Consider the following 21,543-nt stretch of genomic DNA (forward strand, 5'->3'; position numbering starts at 1 on the left):
AATGGAGCAACTTTGCTGTACTCTGATCAACCATCCTGGTAGATGCTAAAGTTTTACTCTCACAGCCTGACGGGATAGCAGACATCCTTAGAAAATCACAGAAAATATTATTTTATTAACAGTTTTTCTCCCTTGGGGGCTTCCATGCTGCATTTTAAACAATTCACTGGGAGTGAGAACCGTCAACTTGGTACATTTCAGTCAGCAACAGCTTCCACACTACAGCTGATGTTGTTCGTTCAACCAGGCAACCTTTAGGTATTGATGCGTTCACCAGTGAGAAACGGATGCAGTTTTTCCCCCAACAGATGGGCCGCTGGTCAAAGCCACTCGAGCTGAAAACCGCCCTATTTTGGTCACCTGCTGATATCTCTGGGCGTCTAATTTAACGTGGGAGGAAGGAGAACTTAAGTGGTGTAATTCTCCTACCACAGAGGCGTGATCTAATTCTGGACAGTTTTCAGAAATTGGTAGGCAGATGCACAACCGAATGTCTAGATGGAGTAACTTTGTTCAAATTATAGTTTTTTTTCACAAAGTCAACCCCCCTCCACCCCTAATTGACATATTTTTTTATACATTTTTAAAAAAAGTTTAATTTCATATTGTTCTAATAGCAGCTTAATAAAAAATATTAGGTCTGGATCACAGTGTTCTTCTAAGTCTTCTTTATTACTGGAGATGAAAGCAGAGAGCCTCTGTCAAAATCAACCCAACCCCCCCCCCCAAAAAAAAAAAAAAATTCCCAGAAAGTCACCTCTCTAAAGCCCACTTTCAAGTGCTTGTCAAAATTAGCAAATGAGTCAGCCCCCCCACTCGCTCTCCCTCTCTGTTTTCTCCTCCGTGTCTCTTCCATCGCCTGTTACCATGGTGATACGTCACGCCAGCGCAGGAGGTCAGATGAGACTGAACGGAGGGCGCTGGAGGGCCCTGTGACAGAGGACGAGCTGCCTAACCAAACAACAATTATAACACTTTCAAATATTTTGCAGCAACAGAGCATCTGAAGAAAGACAAGGGTCCATATGTCAAGGGGGACGATGACTTAGTTTCACTGCCGCAAATGTCATGAAACATTTGGGCTTTAACTTGAAGCTGTAGTGAGGTCTGATGCCTCAGCAGCATAACTACTTGTAGGCTCTTTAAAGGCTTGCCCCTGCAAAGTCAAACTTAATTGGACCCGTCTTGTCATGTTAAAATAAAGGAAGCAAGACAAGGTTATACGAGTCTCTCTATCATGCAAATGGATACATATTTGTGAAATTTATTCAGTTTTAGGTCTTTTACATTTTCATATGAACCTCTGATTATGTATTTCAGCATCTCTACTGTTGACTCTAAAACAATAGCCGTGGGCTGGTATATGATTTTGAAGGTGTTACAACCCTTAACAGAAATGGCACAATATTATAATTGTGCCATACAATATTATAATAATTTTTATGGCATTAAAATGCATATTTAAACAAAACGTAAAATGCAGATTACTTTAATTTTAGAGTGGACCAAAAAACTATTTAACATAACTTTAATATCTGACTTTTAGTTATGTAGATGCAGAGATACTCGCATGGATGGAGAGAGAAAACTCTAGTATGTGTGTGTTAATGGTCACTGTTTGATGCCAGTCAGCTGTATTTTATTTGCTCGTGACTGACATTTAAACAGATTCAGCTACTGATATGTTGAAGATCAAGGTGTCAATTCTAGTTTATTCACTAGTAGTCAGATTGAGATTAAAGTCCAAGTCACCTAAAAGACCTGCGCACTTGAAGGCCATTTCAAGGCCTAAGTAGTTGTGACAAGGATATTTTACTAGAGTGAAATTGTTTACTGTCACACCTCCCAGGTGACTAACCTGGCAAGGCAGATTGATGATGTGTAGCACTCTCGGTTTAGTTAATTATCAATCATTGTAATTCTGGGTCTGCTCCCATCGAATCTGTCAGGGGAAAGGAGGGACATTCAGCAGAACTTTCTGAGCTGAAGGGACTCCTAGTGCCCGCCTACCAAAGGCTGGTTTTTGGATCGCTTTCTCGAATAGTTGAGGCGGAAGTGGAACAAGATGGATTCTTGTTTGTGTGAACGTACAAATACTGAGAGAATTCAGCTTGCAGGCAAGGTTACCAAGTGACATGGGTTGCTCGCCTCTAATTTCCAAACCATGGTGGTGTAGTTTTCTTTAGGACCAGGATTTTTTTCCCCACATAGCCAAATATCCACTTTTTACGCAATTGAAAAGTGTAGAAAGATTCATTTTATCTATCTGATGGGGAAGAAAAGCACTATTATTACCTACATATGGCTTCAGAAAACTCCAGACACTCGAGTCATTTAGACCTTCAGCCATAGACTTGGTGCATCTCTGACGTGTCCCTGTTGTATCTTTGGCACTATCAGAATTTGTATCACATAGACTGTATTCAAAGATAGAGATAGGCCAGTATATCTACTGGCTGAGGCAGCTGTTTTCCTTATATTTTTAAATTGATAGCAGCTTAAATGTGTTAACAGTCAGTGGGTCTCCAGTGTCTGGGTGCAGCTCTAATACCGCTGCCCCTTTTATACAGCTGTAGCTTGGTGAGCAGTGAGATGCAACCAGCAAAAGGTCTCAGAGCAAGCAACGGCAATTATGGGAGTTAACTACCTGGTTTCTGAAGGCATAGGAGGAGAAATGGCTGCTGCCCCAGCCAGTGCATTTACCCCTACACACTTATAGATGTTGGATACCCATAGAAGGAAAACTGATTCCAGGTGATAACGTCATCCATTGGCTGCAATGATGAAATATCAGCACCAGCCATAGGAAAACCCAGCTCACTTAATCTCTGTTTACGCTGCAGAGGTCCTTGAACAAAATCCTCCTGACTGTTTAGGGGTTAGGATAGACAGTCAACTCTAGACTGATATATCTTATAAAAGGATCAACCTTTTATTTGTTATTTTATAAAAACTTAGCTCTTAAGTTCTTTACATACATCCTTTTAATACAAGTACTACAAAGTAGTGCATTTTATACAATTTTCATGTTGAAGGGACCTGTTCTCAGTCTTTTGGTGTTTATGACAAAGGTTTCATGCCTTCACATGAGTTCAGGACTACTAACCTGGGATTACGTGGGGAGAAAAAAAATTTGATTACATGCAACTTTATTGTTTTCCTTATGTTTTTATGAGGCGTTTCTTTTTCTTTATTAGCTGCAGGCAGGAGTCTGTATCATAGGGACGTTAGTTCCTTGATATAATGTGCACACCTCTTTACTTATTAGTTGATGATCCGGATTTTGAAGGTTCTTAGACAAGTATAGTACTTGGGGCCGAGCAATTTAAGATCGTCTTTCGTTGCTCTTTATTTACATTCTCCCGTTTGTTTGTTTTTGACAGAAAAAAATCATTTTGGATCCCGTGGGCTTCACTGAGGAACGCTTTCGTCCTTCGCTGGAGGAGCGCCTTGAGAGCATTATCAGTGGAGCTGCTCTCATGGCTGACTCTTCATGCACACGTGATGACCGCAGGGAACGCATTGTGGCTGAATGCAACTCTGTGCGCCAGGCTCTGCAGGACCTCCTGTCTGAGTACATGGGAAATGTAAGTGTCTTTATTTTCTGAATCACTGCCAGATCTTTTAACAAGCCGCTACAACTGTCAAGTCTTTCTCTTCCCTCACATTACACATGTCATATCATTACAATGTTAGCTTTCACACTAATAAACAGTATCCTCTATACAGCAATACCAAACCCACTGGCTGCACTTTAGCCTCAATAGAAATGCAAAAATGATGAAAATATTCAAATGGTAAAAAAAGAAATAATCGTTCAAAGAGCCAAGATGTAAATTATAACTGTTAAAAAAATGTTTGTTTCCTAAAATTTTAAATGCAACAATTTTCTTGTAATACTGGCAACAAGCACAGACTAAGGACTTCTACTCCATTTGCTGTTTTCTTTCCATTTTTAGTTGTACTTTCATGCTATTTGTTGTCTAGTTATTGTTCTGATCATCCTGACAATTTCTATTGTCTTTGGAAACTCAGTCATAACAAACATTGTTTCTTGTATTGTGAACCTCAGATCAAAGCCACTCTATTTTGAGGTCCAACACAATCAAACAAAGTGTGATTCATTTCAAAACAACTTTTCTACCGCATTGAATCTGGCGCTCCTGTCGTCCACCATGTCTTTAGAAACGGAGAGCAACACGTTTATCAGCACTGTGATGGTGAATGGACATGACAGTGATACGACTATTCATTTGGCCAGATGAAGAAAATAGAAGCATAATATATAATTGTCTGTCATGTGCATTTAATAGCCTAATTTAGCCTGTGAGATCTATGGCTGGTGACATGTGGTTATCATAGTGAGAGAACGTGAGCCTTGACCTGGTGCCTTATAGTGGTGAGATATCTGTCAGATAACCTGACTGCAATTGTCAAGAATTTTGTCAGATTAAATAAACATTGCAGCATCTTCATGAACATGTGTACATACTGTTTAACCCTAGACAGAACTGTAGATTTTCAAATGCTAATTTTTGGAAAGACTTTCTATGCTGTTGATGGTTTCTTTAGTTAAATCAGAAGGACAGTAAGACTTTGTTCAAATATACCTACTGACACTTAGCTTTAAAAGTGCAATACAGTGAAAGCATTACAGAATAAATTACCAATGCTGTCGTAAAATGTTTGCATAGTTAGAGTATTAACTTGCCTACCAACAATTTTAAATTGGTAAGTGAAACAATGTTGCTGGTTGATATTGGCCCCTTTTACACCTTTAGAGGTTTTACTGGGTCAGGGTTTTGTGTGAACTGATTTACCGGGTAAAACTGACCTGGCAATTTACTGGGTCAAGACAGAGTATCATACTCCCTAATTTACTGGGACCGCTCCAGAGTGAATACAACCGTTGGATTCCTGGGTGAGGCACCCAGGAACGTCTTGCGTGTTTACACAAGACGTTCGTAGTCTTTCTTCAGCTCTTCCTCTGTCTGCAAGTCGCTGCTGTGACTGAGAAATGTACTGAAATTGTATTTCTTCTGTAGTTTTCATAAAGCTACCAACCACTCTCAGAACCACTGGTCCTGAAGCCATTGTTTGTTGTGGCTAATCAGCTGTTTGTCAGGCATAATTTGTAGCCAAAATTCTTCTTCAGAGGTTGGCTGAACCAGTTAAAGCTATATTCCTTGCATTACTGCCACCTTCAGGTCATATTGGGTACATCCATTCCACCGTTGCTGGGTTAAGTGTGAAAAGAGCTGACAGGGTAATTTACTCGACTAATTTGCATGTGTGAAAGGAGACAATTCTTGTTCGACCCAAGAAAGTGGTCCCAGTAAATTACTGTGTGAAAGGCGTTAAACTACAGTTGTCACAATACAAAAGTTTCAAGCTCTATATTGATACCCAGGAAAATATTCAATACTCCATACCATTTTCGATACCAAAGGGATAAAAAAATGACAAATAATTAAAGCCGTAAAAAATGTTTTAGTAACACGAAAAACTTTTTAAATTTAATTCAATTTTTCAATTAAATTTATATGATGCGGTCCACCGGTCGCGCAAACATCAGTAATATGTTTTAATGTGGTGAATTAAATTATGAATGTAACATTGATTTATTAACCTGTCTGAATTCATCATGAAGGTCAGGGTGTGGGCCCTGAGGTGTTTGGCCAAGTTTGTTGTGCTGCTTGACTTTGTTGCCACCACTTTAAACCACAGTTCGCTCACAGGCTTGTCAAGGTGTTTGGGTTTTCCCCCATACGTTTTTCCTCAGAAGCTTTATCCGGATACAATACTAATTTAGCATGGTATCAATGCCAAATATTTTAGCATACATGTATCGATATTTTTGATAACCCTACTTTTAGACACCCAACTTGGAATTTTAAACTTCCTACACAAATCTAAGCTGCGTATTGTCAGTAGACGAAAGCAAACGACACATTTAGAAATGTTATTGGCGTTGCATCTGGATTTTTGAAGTCGCTCCTGGAACTCTGCCTCTTTTTTTGGGGTCCTTTGTGTATGAAAATATCTCATTCAGTAAAGGGTTTCAGACTTGCAAGGGGAAAAATATTTAATTTCTCCAGCTCTGAGTGAGAGAAATTCTGCCTCATCTTTATTTCCTTTTAACTTTAACTTCAAGCGGCATTCATGCTGCTTTCAGTGCACCTCGGAAGAGGGAAATATTTTTTTTTTTGTGTGTGGCATTGCTTCATGCATTGACTACAAATTATCTCCAGAACAGTGAATGGATTTCTCTTAAAGCTATTTTGTTTCTTTTCTCACTAACACATGTCCAAACTCCATGGGAGGCTTACTTGATGACTATCTACATCCTCTCTGGCACGGTCTGCCTGTCTCTGGCTTTTGGCTTAAAGTATGTGAAGAACTCCGAGGGGACCCTGTTGTCTTTTAGAGATGTCTGTGGTGGGACTGCAACTAACGATTATTTTTAGTTGACTAATCTGTCAATTATTTTTTAGATTTGTTGCCTAATCACTTATTTTTTTGTATAATCTCCATTACTTCAGTTGCTTTTAAAAATATTTTGACTCTTCTCCGAGGTGTGAACTTTTATGTCGCTCTCAAACATTGGGGCATTTCAATTAAACAAACAACGTTTAGCCTGATTGGGGGGGTGAGTATAATACACTGGGGGAAACCGTGTAAATTAACTTCATACAATTTTAAAAATAGCCCATAAATAGCTGTACACACACAATTAGCATCCACACTTCATAGAAGGTCCTAGGGAACCAAACGGGTATCAAACAATTAGCAAGTTCTTCCATCTAAACTCGTGCCTGAAATCTTGTATACCTCTAAAAGATTGTGGACTCAAAACTTTGTGAACTTTGGCCACAATATCACCTCAGCACGATCTTGTTTTTTGAATTCATCTGCAATAAACTTGCATCATGTAACTTGATGCTCCTTGTTTTAGAGACAAATACTGTTGCCCATATTACTGATTTTATTGTAACTTAAATTGTATTTTTCTCTTATGGAATTACTGACCAAGATATGAAATCTGATATTGGCCCTCAGTTTGTTTCTCACTTCTAGATATCTTTGTGCAGACGTGTCTGCTAATAAGTGTGATGTTTTGATAATGTAAACCTAATTAGCCATGTGCAAATTGGCTTTCTGTGGCAGCTGATGAACACAGAAATTGGAACTGAATTACAGAGGAAGTCTGATTTATAAGTAGAATCTGGATTGGGACGTCCCTATTGAATGAATTGTTTAGTTGAATTATCTGAGCGAGGTAAGCATCTTTCCTTTTTATTCCTGTAGCAGGAACGATATCTTGTTAATGATAATTTTACAGCATCGTAGCTCGTCTCCTCAGCCAGTGAAGTGGAAAGGTGGATGAGGGGTAATGTTGCCCCTGCTCTGCCTCATCGTTAAACCTCAATTATTCTATACAGCCATGATGGTTTTGCATCGCACATGTTAAGTTTAACAGTTTCTGACACTTGTTGTTATTGAAGCATCACTTGTTACTAGCATCTGTCAGGATTTTGTCTTATGTTGGAAAATAATGCTTCATTGCTCTGACATTCACAGCAACTGACATTTAAGTCCCTGTGAGTTTATTAGCATTTTCACCTGCGTGAAAATGAAATGAAGTACCTGGCATCTGCAGCGGGACCCCACATCCTCCTCTTTGCTGTTTAGCTCAAAGCAGTATTAGCACTTGGCACACCTTAACATTTCTTTTACACATTGAACATCTTGCTTAATCCCAGCTCTTTCTTTGCTGTCTTCTTCCAGTTTGTCCTTTTCTCTGCTGATGGCTTGCTCTTCCCCCAACTCTTACTTTTTGCCTTGGGCACCTTAAGTGAGTGGAAGAATTTAGTTCTATCCAATTTTCTCTCTGCCTGCACAGATACAACTCATAAAATATTTAATTTTTGTCTGGGTTTCTAAGGTTTACAGTGTGTTGCCATCTAGTTGCCTCTTCTGACCGTTGTTGGGTTGAATTTCTCGCTCTCTCTCGCTCTTTCTCTCTCTTTCTCTCTCGATAGGCTGAAACGCTCTATCGATTATTGAAATAATCGTCAACTAATTTAGTAATCGAATTAACTGGAAAATATGTAATTTGCTGAAAGACCAATCCATTCAGAGTTGTAATTCAACTAGGACCCTACAGAAAATGTATGCACTTTGCATTTAAGATGAAAGTCCTTCGTTGCCTTTAAATGTGCTCTATCCGGGACCCCTGGAGTTTAAGCTTCACCTGGTTCTGGTTCTGTGGAAAAAAGGCACTTTTTGCTGATTGATTATTATTATTAATCAGTGAATCAAAAAATAGTACACAACAATTATCAAAATAGATGGAGTTCTAATGATATCGTCTACTGTTGGCAAGCAGAGATATAGACCTCAATTATTAAATTACCATGTTGTCAGCATGAAACATTTTTATTACATGTTTCTGCTATTTACAATGCATTTAAAATGCACAATGTTTTTTTTTTAGTTCAAACCACTTGTTTGTTGAGGTATGGTAATTTATGAAGAGTATCTGTTTTTAGATTAGTCAAAAAAAATCATTATTCAAATTCTAAAATCAGATTGAAATTCTAGGAACAGACTTGATAACTAGGCCTGTGAAGGCATCATTGGCTACAAGATTTATCACACCAACTTGAACCAACCAAACTCTGAAGGGTAGACAAACCGACCAGTAGGTGGGGGTGATGGAAAATATTCAGAATTAAGATGGTCTATATTTCTGTTCCACTCCCCCATGAAATGAAAGCGGTGTCGTTTAAAATACTTTATTTCAGTCTTAAACACAGTCAAATGTTTGGAATGGATAGAGTAAAGACGAGTAAAATTCAGTTTTAAATGGATACCAATTCAATAATCTTAGTTCTTTAAACAAAGGAATATGAAGAAAGGGATAAACAGTTTTTGCTTTGTCCCAGACTGTCATTAGCTGCAGGCCGCTCCCATTAGCAATTGCGCCAGGCACGCTAGCATGGTTTTTGCTAAGATAAAAGAAAAGTCAAATCTTATGTTGACTTTTGCCGAGCAATTATCTTCTATCTGCAATTGCCAGCCAAGTAAGATTTTTACCCTTCAACAGTAAATCCTTATTCATAATTTGAATTCACTGACCATGGCACCAACCCCTTGAATAAAACTTGATTTGGTTGGGTCAAAAAGAAACTACTAGAGCTTTTACATGTTAAGTGATAATGATCCCTGGACTTGAAGGTAAGTGTTGTAACTTGACCCCCTGTTGTCGACAATCAAGACTCTCAATTTGACATAAAAAAGGGATTTGAAGTTTATTTACCCCATTGGGGGCAATGTCTGCTCATAAATTGCTTGTCGTGCTGGTTTACAACTCTCCGTCACAGAGGCGTTGACAAAACCTCCATCACTTTTAAATTGTGTTGCAGCATTTTGAAAACTCTAGGAACGAAGAAAAGGTCACAGAATGACGGGTGAGAGACGAAACAGCGGAAGAATACTTGTTGCCATCTCTGGCTCAAAATCTAAAATACTTCAATTTATCATAAAAACCTAAACATATGGACTCGGCAAGCTTTTTGTGAATTATTGTCCGCTGATTACGCATTCTCCAGAACACATGTGTAGAACATTTAGTCCAAAACGGAAACAAGAAATTCGGGAAGTCTTGGTTCTCCCCAAAATTGCGAACATTTCGTCTTGTGAACCCATTGTTTAGTATTTTGTTCTTCAGATGGACACATTGTCTCACCTTTATCGAGCAGCTAACCTGACACTATAACAAATGCTCAAATAAAATAAATCAATTGTTTAAGGGCATGGGAGTATTTTAGGAAGATGTTCTTAAAGAAATGAAAACTACTACATCATCGCTGGTAAATTAATTTATTTTTAATCCGATCTAAATCCATAATTAAAACAAATTACACACCGTACTGTGTGAGAGGGAAAAGATTTAGTGTCCTGAAGGCTTTATGTGTATTTACGGCCTCCATAAAACATTAGTCTGTCAGTCGCCACTCGTCAGGCTACATTTCTTAGATGTGGCCCTTTGATCTCTGGTAGGTTGATTCTGGGCCTTTGGATCGGCTTTTCCGCGGCGTAGATGAGTTGAACCGTTATTCTCAGCAGTAAGGAAGAAGAATGCACTGAACTCACAATAAGAGACTCAGCACTTCGACAACTTGACTATTGCCTCTTTTCCCAATTGTGCAGGCTTGTTTTCATTAGCTCCTGTTGTGCACGACAGCTGAACCATTAACAGCCAATTCTATTAGCAAAAACACTGTTTGGGGAGTGGAAACAAATGGCCTCAGTCGTACAAGGAAAACTTACTGCAGCGATTTTACACACTCAGAAGTTTTGAGCCTTTCTTTCTTTTTTCCTTTTTAAAGTTGGAGTATCAGAAACACAAAAGCCACTTATCCAGTGGGAATCTGTTAAATGTCATCTGATTCTGCCTTAAAACCCATGATTGCTCATCTGTAACTAAATTAACACGCATATCGATCCACATCTTAATGGATGCTGAATTTTTAAAATGACAACTGATAGTAACTCTTGGCCAGGAGGACATTTTGTAATTTACTGAAATATTTGTTTCTTAAATCTTCAGATAGATGTTTGCTATCTTGTAGTTCATCTTAAATCAGTCTTACATGACTAAATAGATGCCTTGACCTTTTTTTGACACTCTTCAGCTTTTTAAAAATATGTTGCTGAAATCAATTTGAGAAAATCTGATGCTTGTTTTGTTAGTAGTTCAGCTTTAAATTGGCTAAAACTATTTGAAGTTAAAGTTTTCTATTAATTGTCCTATTAAAGTTGCTCAAAAACATGAAACTATGTTCAGTCAGGATTTTTTTTTTTTACTTGAATCATAAGCTAACAATATAAAAGTAAACAGGTTGAATGTGTTGCAAGTGAAGGACTTATGCTTATAAGCATAAATAGTTCTCACTCACGTACCTAGAGTTTAGATCCTTATGCTATTACTTCTAAGTCAGCCTTTAAGAAAGCTTTCATGTCGAAGAAGCCTTTGATATTAAATGACTGGTTTTCAAAAGAGGACTTGATTTGCCCTTTGAATTATTAAGCAAAGACTTTAAAACTCAAAATTATGTGGATTTCTCCTGCTGTGTCTCTAGGATGGTCAAATGATTACGTTGGCTGTATTATTATTTTTTTTTTTTTGTTCGGGGATTTTATATAAGGAAACAGGACAAAAAGGCTTTGCTAGGTGTAGACAGCTCACCTCTTTATCACAAGGCTTTCACACACAGATACAGTTTTACACCCACACTAAGACCTGCTGGCTGGAATTGTTTCCAGCTCACCTGGGAACAACTGCATGTCTGGGAGCTCTAGTTGAAGCACAGCTCAAATAGACGGGGAAGAATAATTGGATCCTGGACAGTGAAGGACCTTCTAACTTTGGGAAACAAAAGTGAGCTCTTTAATTTGGAACCAGATGGTTTGTGAAGGTGTTTGCATACTGATATGTCCATTTACTGGTTAGTGGGGGTTGTGAAAACAGTGCAACCATGCTTACAGATGCACTGTTTCTGTGGCTGTTCTAAAGCGGAGCCTGATCAATAAAACAGGTAACTGTTAATCATATTATTGCTCTTTGGCACGCAAATTTGATAACTCATAAGACCTTTACTCTTGATGTATTATTGAGGAAGATGGTAGAGGGTAGCACAAGTGGTCAAAGGGTTTTAAGATACTTTGCCACTTATGTATTTTCTGTACTGGAACTGTCTCATCTGTATATACAGCTGGTTTCCTGAATTTAAAATAACAAAGGGGGGCTAAAGACTGAAATATTTTTTTATATCTTCTAACAGTTTTGGTTATAAATACATCATAAATTATAGTTGTTTTAAGTTTCTTAGTCCAACAGATTTCTATTAGATTCTGCATCAAACAGTTGCACTGTAATATTAAAAACATAGCACTCGTCTTGTTACTTACCAAATATCTGCTTTATTACCATGCACATCATATTAGCAGAGACACTGCTTTAGGCAGTGCATTTAATCTCTGTCCCGATTTATTTCTTTGATAAAGCCAGATTAATCCAATAAATTGTTGCAGATGTTAATGCATCCACATCTTCCACAGTAAAACGGAACAAAACAAAAATCCTTGAGGTGGATTTTGAGTCAGCGGTTTTTGCCTGTTTGCTGTTTCATTTAACAAATTATCTGGCAAACAATGCAAGGTCCACTAAAACATGACACAGGAGGTTAAATCTTCGTTTTAATAGAGCTGAATGTTGTGTGGTTAGAACATTTTTTTCCTTAGGAATAGATGGACCCAAAATGGAAATAAAGCATAAGTATGAACATTTGGGTTTTGTAGAGAAATGGGACATAAATATTTACAGGTTGAAAAATTAATATTGAAGCTTCTTTATGGAAAAAGGTGACCTAAAGCATTCAAAGGAACTTAAACTTTGAGTTTTATGTTCAGCTTATTGTACAAGACAACAGTCTCAGCTTTTCAATGATTTAAAAAAAAATAAAATAAGTAGTTTGCCTATACCACAATGTATCTACATAAATAAAAATATTTGGTATATTAAATATGTCCTCAATGCTTAAATGTGTCCCATTTGAGTAAACCTAATTGGATAATAACATTCATGTTGGCCATCAATCAGCATCCAGGTATTAGAAACTCTTGGGAAACATTTCACCAAAGCAGCAGCTCAAATAATGAAAGTATTCAACTGAGTTTATCTGCTGTGGTCTTTAGTGAAAAAGAGAAGAAAAATCTGTCTTTATTTAACTCCCCTGTACATGAAAAACCTCTGTGAGAAATAAGTTTGCAAAATCTTACCAACATAACTTGAGATTGTTCGCTCTGACACATACTGATTCATTATAGGGAGTCTTAACCCTGTCGTAGCCTGAAGGCTCAAAGCAGCAGGTCTTTATAGATGTAGCTACATTTCAAAGATTTGGGACAAATCTGAATTTTTAGAATGCAGTAACGAAAAATTAAACTAACGATTTGTAAACATGAGACCTTTCAAGAGGAATTTTATATATTTATTTAGTTTTTTTTTTAATTTCTTACCCATGAGTTACTTGTGACAACCAGAAATCTGTAATTCCATTACGCCAATATTTTAAGAACAAAAGATCATAAAAATTTCTCCACGTTGTTCAACCCAGAAAGGTTTTGCTTTTATGACAGTGTATTTGATTTTACTCTCCGGTAATCAATCATTATTCCCATTAGTTTAGGGGAAATTAAATCAATTTAGTCACTTTTTATTGTACAAAGAAAATTTCTTGGGGCCTTTTCTGACTTGTTGCAAGTTTTTTCAAGTGTTAGGGTTGAAGTATATGTATTCAAGCTAAAATGTGTACATTGAATTAACATGAAAAAAGGACCAAACCAAGATGTCAGCGTACATCAGTTTGCAAACAGTTTGCAAACAATTATAACCATTTTATTTAAAAAATATATGTTTTGAAGGGACAATGTTTTTTTTTTTTGTTTGTTTTTTTTTTCAGTTTGGCACATCTTATCCACTATACAGATATGAAATTGTACATATTACAATACAAAAGGAAAATGGGAAGAGAAAAGCATTCAGTTTTGCACAAAGAGTTTGGAAATGAGAGTAGGGATTATTTAACTTTTTTATTTTTTCCATTTCCGTCTTTTTTTTTTTTTTGGCAGGAAGAGAAGAACTAGAGGATGACAAGAGGAAACAAAACAGTTTACAAAGAGCCAAAGTGCAAAGGGATGCATAATTCTACAAATTTAGTGGATTTTCAGTCACTTGGTACAACTGTAGTCTTAAAAAGTAGAATGTCATGATCGACAAAACTCCTTCAATTCCATTTAATTCCCTATTTGTTGGAAAATAGGGACGCAATGTTTTTACTCAAAGTTGGATTTTTGAGCATGCAAGGTTAGAAGGGCAGTAGTAAAAGCAGTGTGAAGCTGGAGACGAAACCTAAAATCAGAAGGGGAATTACTTTGGATAAATGGGTTTAACTGAAAGTGTAAAACTTTTTTGGTTTATATACGTAGTCTGTGTTTGTTTGACAAGAGAATTTTAAAAACACACTTTATGTAAAAGCTTGTAGTCACATTTTGATGAAACTAGTGGAGAAAACCACAAATGTTGCCTTCTGCCTCCACCCAGACTTGCCCAAGTAGAGAAATGATCTCATTCTCTTCATAAGATACATCTTCCTGAAAGGTGCCGTGGCATCAGAGCATTGCCTCATTGCTGAATGATACGAAACCAAAAGCTATAAAAGTAGTGACTGTTGCCGCTGTGTTGTCTGTTTAAAGCACAAGCCATTATAATTTATTTCATTGCATTTTTAAAATTGCTTTAAACTTAAGTTATTATCCAATAATTTGTGCCCTCTTTTCATCCCATCAATTCATCTCAATCCCACTGATTTTCACCCCGCTCCCACTCCTGAATCGAACATGAAGTGCGAAGCCTCAGCAGCAGCTTCAGACTGATGCTAATGCACATCTTCTCTCTGCTGCATACAAATGTGTCCTCACCAAAGCCGGCTGTTTGCCTATCATTGGATCTCCATTTGCCTCGAGTATTGAGCACAGTTTAGCTCGACACTTGTTAGTCCAAACACAAGAACCGATGTATTTATAAATCCATTTTTCTGACCGCACGGTGACAATTTTATTGATGGCATTGTAGAAAATAAAAAGTTTACGGGTGTTTTTGGGTGTTCTCGCACAAACGATGACAAAACGACTACATTTTACCGATGGAAGAGCCATATGTTGCTGGATCACTGGTGTGGGAGACAGAATATGAAATTCTTTTTTGCCTTGCCTTAATTGGCTCAATCTTGAACCCGTCAGTCTTGATTAGCGTGTAAGCGAAAGAGTGTGGGCTTCTGGGAGAGGTTTTAATTTTCTGCATAAAATGTTCTGGCATTTGCTCTGTTCACTGCCCTTTCACTTGCTACTCGCATATCACAAAAATCTATAAATTGATCCTGCTATGGCAAATCAGCAGATTGTACTTAAATACATGAAGCGCAAACAAATGTGGTCACAGTTTGTATGGCCTTTAGGAAATATGTTATACATTTACAAATAATTGTACATTAAAGGTTTTGTGGTTTTTGTCATATGTGAAGTTGACATCCAAGAGGGTTTTTTTTGTTCACTTTAAAGAATGTTGATTGGATATTAAGCATAAATGAACACATCTGGGCGTGTACCACAGGTAAGGATTTATTTTGCAGTACTTGGCCCTGATAGACAAAAGCGCAAACATTGAATGCCTGATGTCGACTGCAAATTAGGATTTTTGAGCACATGTCTTCAAGAAAATTAAGGCTTCCAATAATTCGAACATTTTAGATTATTGGTGCACAGTTGTAGCTACATTTTCACAGAAAGATTTCATGAAATCCAAATTTATGAACAGCTTATCTGGTTTACAGTCATAGGTTTGGTAAATTGACATACAGCTGATTTGGTAAATGAAATGTCTTTTCGGGTTTCTGCTCTCAATAGGATTCATTATTAGTAAACCTTTTTAGTGCCTCTGGTGCAGTTGGGAAATGTTGTTTCAAATGTTTTACCTTTTTTTTTAGGAAAAAACGAATATTCACATCCCTTGACTTTAGGTACTCTGTTAGCGTTGGGCTGTTTGGCCCTTTAAGCTGTGCTGCAAAATATAGACAATGTAGAGACAAATCTCACAGTTTACAATTTTCTTATTTAAAATGATTGCTCCGGCTGATATGAACAACCTTTCTTTCATAGAAAAATAAAGTTGTGACTATCTCCACATAGTTTCTTTACTGTCCAGCCTCTGTCTGCGTAGCCTTCGATATCGATCATGTTTTCAAATGTCACTTGTAGAAATTAGGCTTTTTACACAAAACCGGAGACAAATTAAAGAAGCAAACCCTGTTTCTTCTGAAATGGTCAAATAACAAACCTTATGGTCTAAGAATAAATAGGAGTTCATACTTCGCACTCTTTGTAAGGCAGTTGCTGACACTTGCACTGCCCATAGCCATTGATGATGACGAGAGCCCCTTCCTCATGGCTAGGCTCGTACTCATTATAGGGTACCTGCGTGGCTAGGTCTGCCATTGGCTGTCGCTGCTGGGTCCTCATCTGTCTGCGGTTCTGAATAGCCGAACAGTGGCGTATCCTCCGCATGGTCGGAGGGCAGCACTTTCGTGAGATATACACAACAAAAATTATGAAAAAGAATGAAAAGAGGAGGGCCATAGTTCCAATAATAACCCTATGAGTCATGACAGTGTTGTCCATCGCTAATAAATCATCTGTTACAGCTGCCTCTTCCAGCAAAGCAGTGGTTGCTTTAGCAGTGCTTGGTGTTTGTGTTGTGGTTGTGGTCGTAGTGAGTGTGGTAAAGCTCCCGAAATCTTCTGCATAGTCCTGTGTGGGGGTGGGCTGCATAATTCCAAACAAGGAGCTTGTGATCTCAGCAGCCGTGGTAGTATCTGTGGTCGTACTGATGGTCTGAATGACTGGTGCTGAAAAATTCTGGCAAAGCTGGAATCCATAGACAGCGTCCAGTATTTCCTCGCCTTGGGCGTATTCAGGACTGTAGCAGAGAATGGAGTGTTCCCACCTTCCCTTGAAGGCGCTCAGCCACGTGGCCAGAGAGCAAATCCTTTTGGTACATTCCCAAAGGTTGCTGGACAGTCCAATCGTACTCAAAGACTGCCACATATCCAAGACTAGGGGCTCCAAGCTGCTCAGTTTGTTGTTATCCAGTAACAAAACCTTTAAATTGGGCAGCGTTTGAAACACATCAGGTGTCAGGACGCGTATCTCATTTCCTGTGAGGTCCAGCTTCTCCAACGTGGTCCAGGTCCACTCCATGCCACAGGTGACATTGTTGATCTTATTCCACTGCAGATACAGAAACTGGAGGGCAACAAGACGAGGGAAATGGGCTAAGTTGATCTTGGTCAGCTGATTGTGCTCCAAATGGAGCTCTTTAAGCTTAATGAGCCCAGCAAATCCATTCCGAGCGAGGCTCCGTAGACGGTTGCTGCTCAGGCCCAGATACTCCAGGTTGCGGCAGTCCCAGAATGCTCGTACTGGTGTGGTGCGAAGTAAATTTGAGCGGAGGTGAAGTATCTGGAGCTTCCTAAGTCCATGAAACAGTTCTGGTTCCAATGATGTCATCTGATTGAAGGAAAGGTCCAGGATCTGAAGGTTGATGAGGTGGATGAAGGTTGTGTTGGGCAACTTGGTGATACGATTGGAGCTCAGGTTGAGGTCCTTCAGTTTATAGAGTCCTTGAAAGGCATCCTCCTGTACCGTGGTGATTTGGTTGTGGTCTAGATGCAGCCAGGTGAGCTGGCTGAAACCATAGAACTGATCGGGGGAGAGCTCAGTGATGCTGTTGTGGCGTAGCGACAACCCCAGGGCGCCCTTGTCCACACCATCTGGTGGTGCCTTAAGCTCCTGGGTGTCGCAGTAGAACTGCAGGTCCTCACAGCGGCATTTTTGAGGGCAGGTTGTGCATGATGCAGGAGACAGCAGACACGCTAGGAGCATACTGATCACACTCACAGCCACTGGTGCAGGTCCCACCAATGGCCACCTTGAATGGAAACCTGGGTCGGTTCAAAGAAAAGAAAATGAACTTTGGGGCGGGAAAGCTAATATCTGCAGAGCACCTATTATTGATTCAGAAAATGGTGCCAATTTTCTCTCCATCTTTCCTGGACATTTAGCAGGCGAGACATAATACATTTGCAACTTTACCGAATCAAGCACGTTGCCTTTTAAGCACAGGTTTAATGAGGACATCATATCTTTAGGCATATAGTGAACAATTACATGTGACCTGGGATTGGTTTCCTCGCTTCTAAAATTAGGGTACCCTGCTCTTTTTTTTTTTTTTTTCTGGTGCTGGAATAACTGAATGGAAAATTTGCTGTTGAAGAGCCTGAAAATGCCTTTCCCCTGAATCCTCAGAATTATTTTATGAAATTTTGTGGAAATTATGAAGTATTTACGAACACCAGATTATATTTTTATCGTGCATTTTCATAACTTATGTCGATCAAGAGCAGTTGGAGGATGGGGGGGGGGGGGTTGCAGTACATAAATGAGGCAGAAGAGCTTTCAGTCTTCAATCTCTCTCGTTCTTTTCTTGTATTTCCTATTCATGACCAGACCTGCCATATAAAAGACTAACTTACCCATTCTTTTGTGTACATCGGAGGCTGCATTCAACTGTCCTTTTCCAAAGACTCTTGGAGCAACGGGATGGAAGAAAAATCCAAAGGGAAAAAGCCCTTTTGAGAATACACAAAAGGAACAGGCTTCTTTTGAAATAAAGCAATTCTGAACCCACCCAGTTGAAACAAAATGTAAAATTCCATGTCCTAAGATGACGTTTATTCCTTGTGGTTTTACCAGAGTGCCCTAAAATCCAAGCTCACAGAAGAGGTCAATCTTTTCTCCTTAAACCCGCAAATCCGTATTAGAAATATAATTTTCAAGTTGATCTGTTAGATCCAGAGTGACTCCAGTCAGCAACTCCCTCTTCTTCTTGTTCCATTTTAAAAAAAAAAAAAAAAACCCTTTTGTTTTCCTTCCACTGCGGGGATGCTCTCTCTGACGTTTAATTGAAGATCAAGTGTTTTTCTTTCATGGTCGTCCAAGCCTAACTTGTTGATGGCAGCCAGAGATCTTGCGTCTGACGCCGGCTCGGTCTCGGCAGAGCCTCTGCAGAGCTGTGAGCGGAGCTCTCATCCGCTAGCTGAGACGCAGGGAGATAAAAAAAAAAAAGAAGCAGAGCGGGGAGTCGGGGATGTTATTCTGTGCTTTTTGTTGCAGCCACTCTCTGCTGCAGAGTGGTGGCAGCCTGGCGTCGATCATCACCGCTGTTTCTCTCTCTCCCCCCTTTTCTCTCTCCCACACACGAACAGGCTCTCACTCCGCTGCTCAGTCACTTGCTCTCTGCCTCATACACAGTTCTTGTGCACCTTAGTCTTCCTCCGCCTCCCTCTTGCTTCCCCTTTCCCTCCCACTGACTCGTCACCATCAGAATATTGATACCTGGAACGTGTTGTCGCAGCTTGCTGTTGAAATTAACCACAGCTGTAAATCTCAGCCTGTCTATGTTGTTGTTCTACAGACACCGAATATGTCGTTGTAACCTCAACAGACTAACAAAAAAAAAAAAAACAAGAGTAGGTGACGTCTTGGCTTAAAGAGTGCAACTAACAAGGTGCAGCATTGCCTTTTATGGTACATTCACTTTTATTGTCTTGATCATTTCATTATTTGCTATATGTTGTGTGTTTATGAGGAGCAGTCTGGGATCAAGATGGGGAAACATCTTAATACTTATAATCTTCATACCTTTTTGAAACAGAATGGTCTCAAGGTGAATTTCCTCTGTTAGAGCCGTTTCCAGTAAACAGGGTAGTTTCCTAGAACCATTATTCCAGTCCTGCTGGTTCCTCTGCAGGGACCCAAAGCCAAATCAGATGACAAAGGTAGAAATTTACCCCAGGAACCGGCTACAATAGAGAGGCAGAACCTTTTTAGATTGACCCTGAACAAGGGGTTGCTTGCTGGTTAATCATTTCCAGCTTTTTCTCTGTTTTTAAAATCCAACAGAGTTCATGTTTTATGTTGCATTATGCAACATGAGTAATCGGTGTCTTTTTCTGCAAACCCATTTAAACCAACTCATTAATGTTGAATATTGATGTTTTGCAGTGTTTGAATTGAAACGTGTTGATATAATTAGCTAATCCTGATGGGAATGTTCATTAAATGAAATAAATGAAGCATGGACTTCAGCTTTCAGTGTTTAGACCAGTAACGTTTCAAAGTATTATTTAAATCGTCTTTTAGCAATAAACACTGCTCATTTGGTACGCATTGTCAAAACAGGTGATGGTTAAAAGTCCTCTTCTAGAGTGATTTTTATTTGTTTTAGTAATTGCAGTGACACAATCCCCGTTTGGTTCCTGCGCTACATCTCCACGGGGTGTGTTCGTCTCTTTCTCTCACAGCCAAACAAGACATCCGTCAGTTTTATTACGCTACCAAAATAGCCGCACTCATGCAGCTGGACTGACCCTCTCAGCACCAGTGGATATAATTTACATTAACAGCTCAGTTTTGTACCCCACAGAGGAAATGACACAAGAAACACGGGTAGAATAACAACCAAACAGGTGAACAAAGGGGAACAAATGTTCCAGGTCACATAGTTGAATTAAACCTGAGCAAAATGCTACAAATGCTGGGAGGTTTTAGTTTGAAGTTATTAAAGATTGCGGTTTACTCTTCGTCTTCTTAGGATTTCCCAGGAATCAGTTACTTACCACAGACCTACCAGCTTAACACATGTATTAATTTGACTTCAAACATTGCTTTAATTTAACCTGCATTTGAAATAGATTTTAAATCTGATTACTATTAAATGAAAGGGCCTGCAGAGTATAGTAGCGAAAATAATGAAGGGTGATTTATACTTTGTTTTTATAACTTAAAATTCTGCAAGATCTTATCAGATCTTTCAAACTTTGTAATTTTGTTGCATCACTTTTCGCATCTTAAAACAAAACGTCGGTCTGGCTGTGACTTCCTGGGTCACTTGAGGCGCCGGTCGTGTTGTTGTAACCTACTTTTCCCACTTAGGATGTGAGTTGAATACACGAGGAAAACCTATTGGTGCCCTTTTCCTTCCATTTATATGCTGACTTCTCTTTTAGATTTCTTGAACTAAAGTTCAAGAAATAAATTGTACAAAGAAAATAATGTTGAAATCTTATTTTGTATTAATTTCAGTCAATGAAATATTCAAAGCCAGTGTTCAACTCTGATCATTTGACGCTTTCATTTCATAAAACGATCCTTTTGGTGCATAGTGTGTTTGTCGAAGTGAGTGTGACTAACCTGTGTATCATAAAAGATATGGAGTGGAAACTGCTTCTATGATAAGCACCTGAAGATCTTTGGACCCTCTGGCAGAGATGAAATATAGCATAAGCATGGCTGGAATGGGATTGAAATGGTAGATGTAAAGCAGGCTAAACCTCTTTGCAGCACTGCATCCAGAGAACACAAAATCACAGAGGATTTGTGCTTTTGGCTCTCTCTGGTTCCCAACTATCTGCATAACCCCCAGCCAATGGGCAGAGGCCGTCAGGGAAGGAGAGGAGGTCAGTGCCACCACATCCATGGAGTTAGTTGCACTTGATTTCAGCAATATAAGGGGGATAAAATGCCTAGAGCTTTACGAGTTGTTTGCCTTTTCTTCTGCAGCCTTTTTGTGATGTTTTCAGAATTGGACGCATCTCATGCTCAGCTCTTCAGTCTCCCTCCATCTCTCAACTTTTTCTTGAGCGTTTTCCATTTTGAGGTTATGCTTGAGCGAGTTGGAGAATGTGACTGAGCATTTCTTTGCTCTCAGTGGGGAGCTGCGGTGAGGACCGACTGCTGGGCAGCACTTCGTGGCGCGACTACTGCCTATATGGTTAAATGTTACTGTACATAATTTACACA

General features: G+C 39.0%; 2 protein-coding genes across 2 annotated transcripts in view; one reads left to right on the top strand and one right to left on the bottom strand.

Moving 5' to 3' along the window:
- Positions 1-21,543, top strand: part of ctnna1 (catenin (cadherin-associated protein), alpha 1) — an 83,961-nt gene that overhangs the window by 18,481 nt on the left and 43,937 nt on the right. Inside the window, exon 7 of the mRNA XM_012867916.3 lies at positions 3,384-3,587. Coding sequence (XP_012723370.1) covers positions 3,384-3,587 — 204 coding nt within the window. The remainder of the gene's footprint in view (positions 1-3,383; positions 3,588-21,543) is intronic.
- On the bottom strand, positions 15,502-18,986 carry lrrtm2 (leucine rich repeat transmembrane neuronal 2). The gene is made up of 2 exons (XM_012868029.3): positions 18,216-18,986; positions 15,502-17,624 (listed from the first exon to the last, which is right to left on the bottom strand). The coding sequence occupies exons 1-2, from the start codon at positions 18,217-18,219 to the stop codon at positions 15,988-15,990; spliced, it is 1,641 nt and encodes a 546-aa protein (XP_012723483.2). The 5' UTR covers positions 18,220-18,986; the 3' UTR covers positions 15,502-15,987.

The sequence above is a fragment of the Fundulus heteroclitus genome, chromosome 23 (genome assembly GCF_011125445.2).
Source record: "Fundulus heteroclitus isolate FHET01 chromosome 23, MU-UCD_Fhet_4.1, whole genome shotgun sequence".
Classification (NCBI taxonomy): Eukaryota; Metazoa; Chordata; class Actinopteri; order Cyprinodontiformes; family Fundulidae; genus Fundulus; species Fundulus heteroclitus.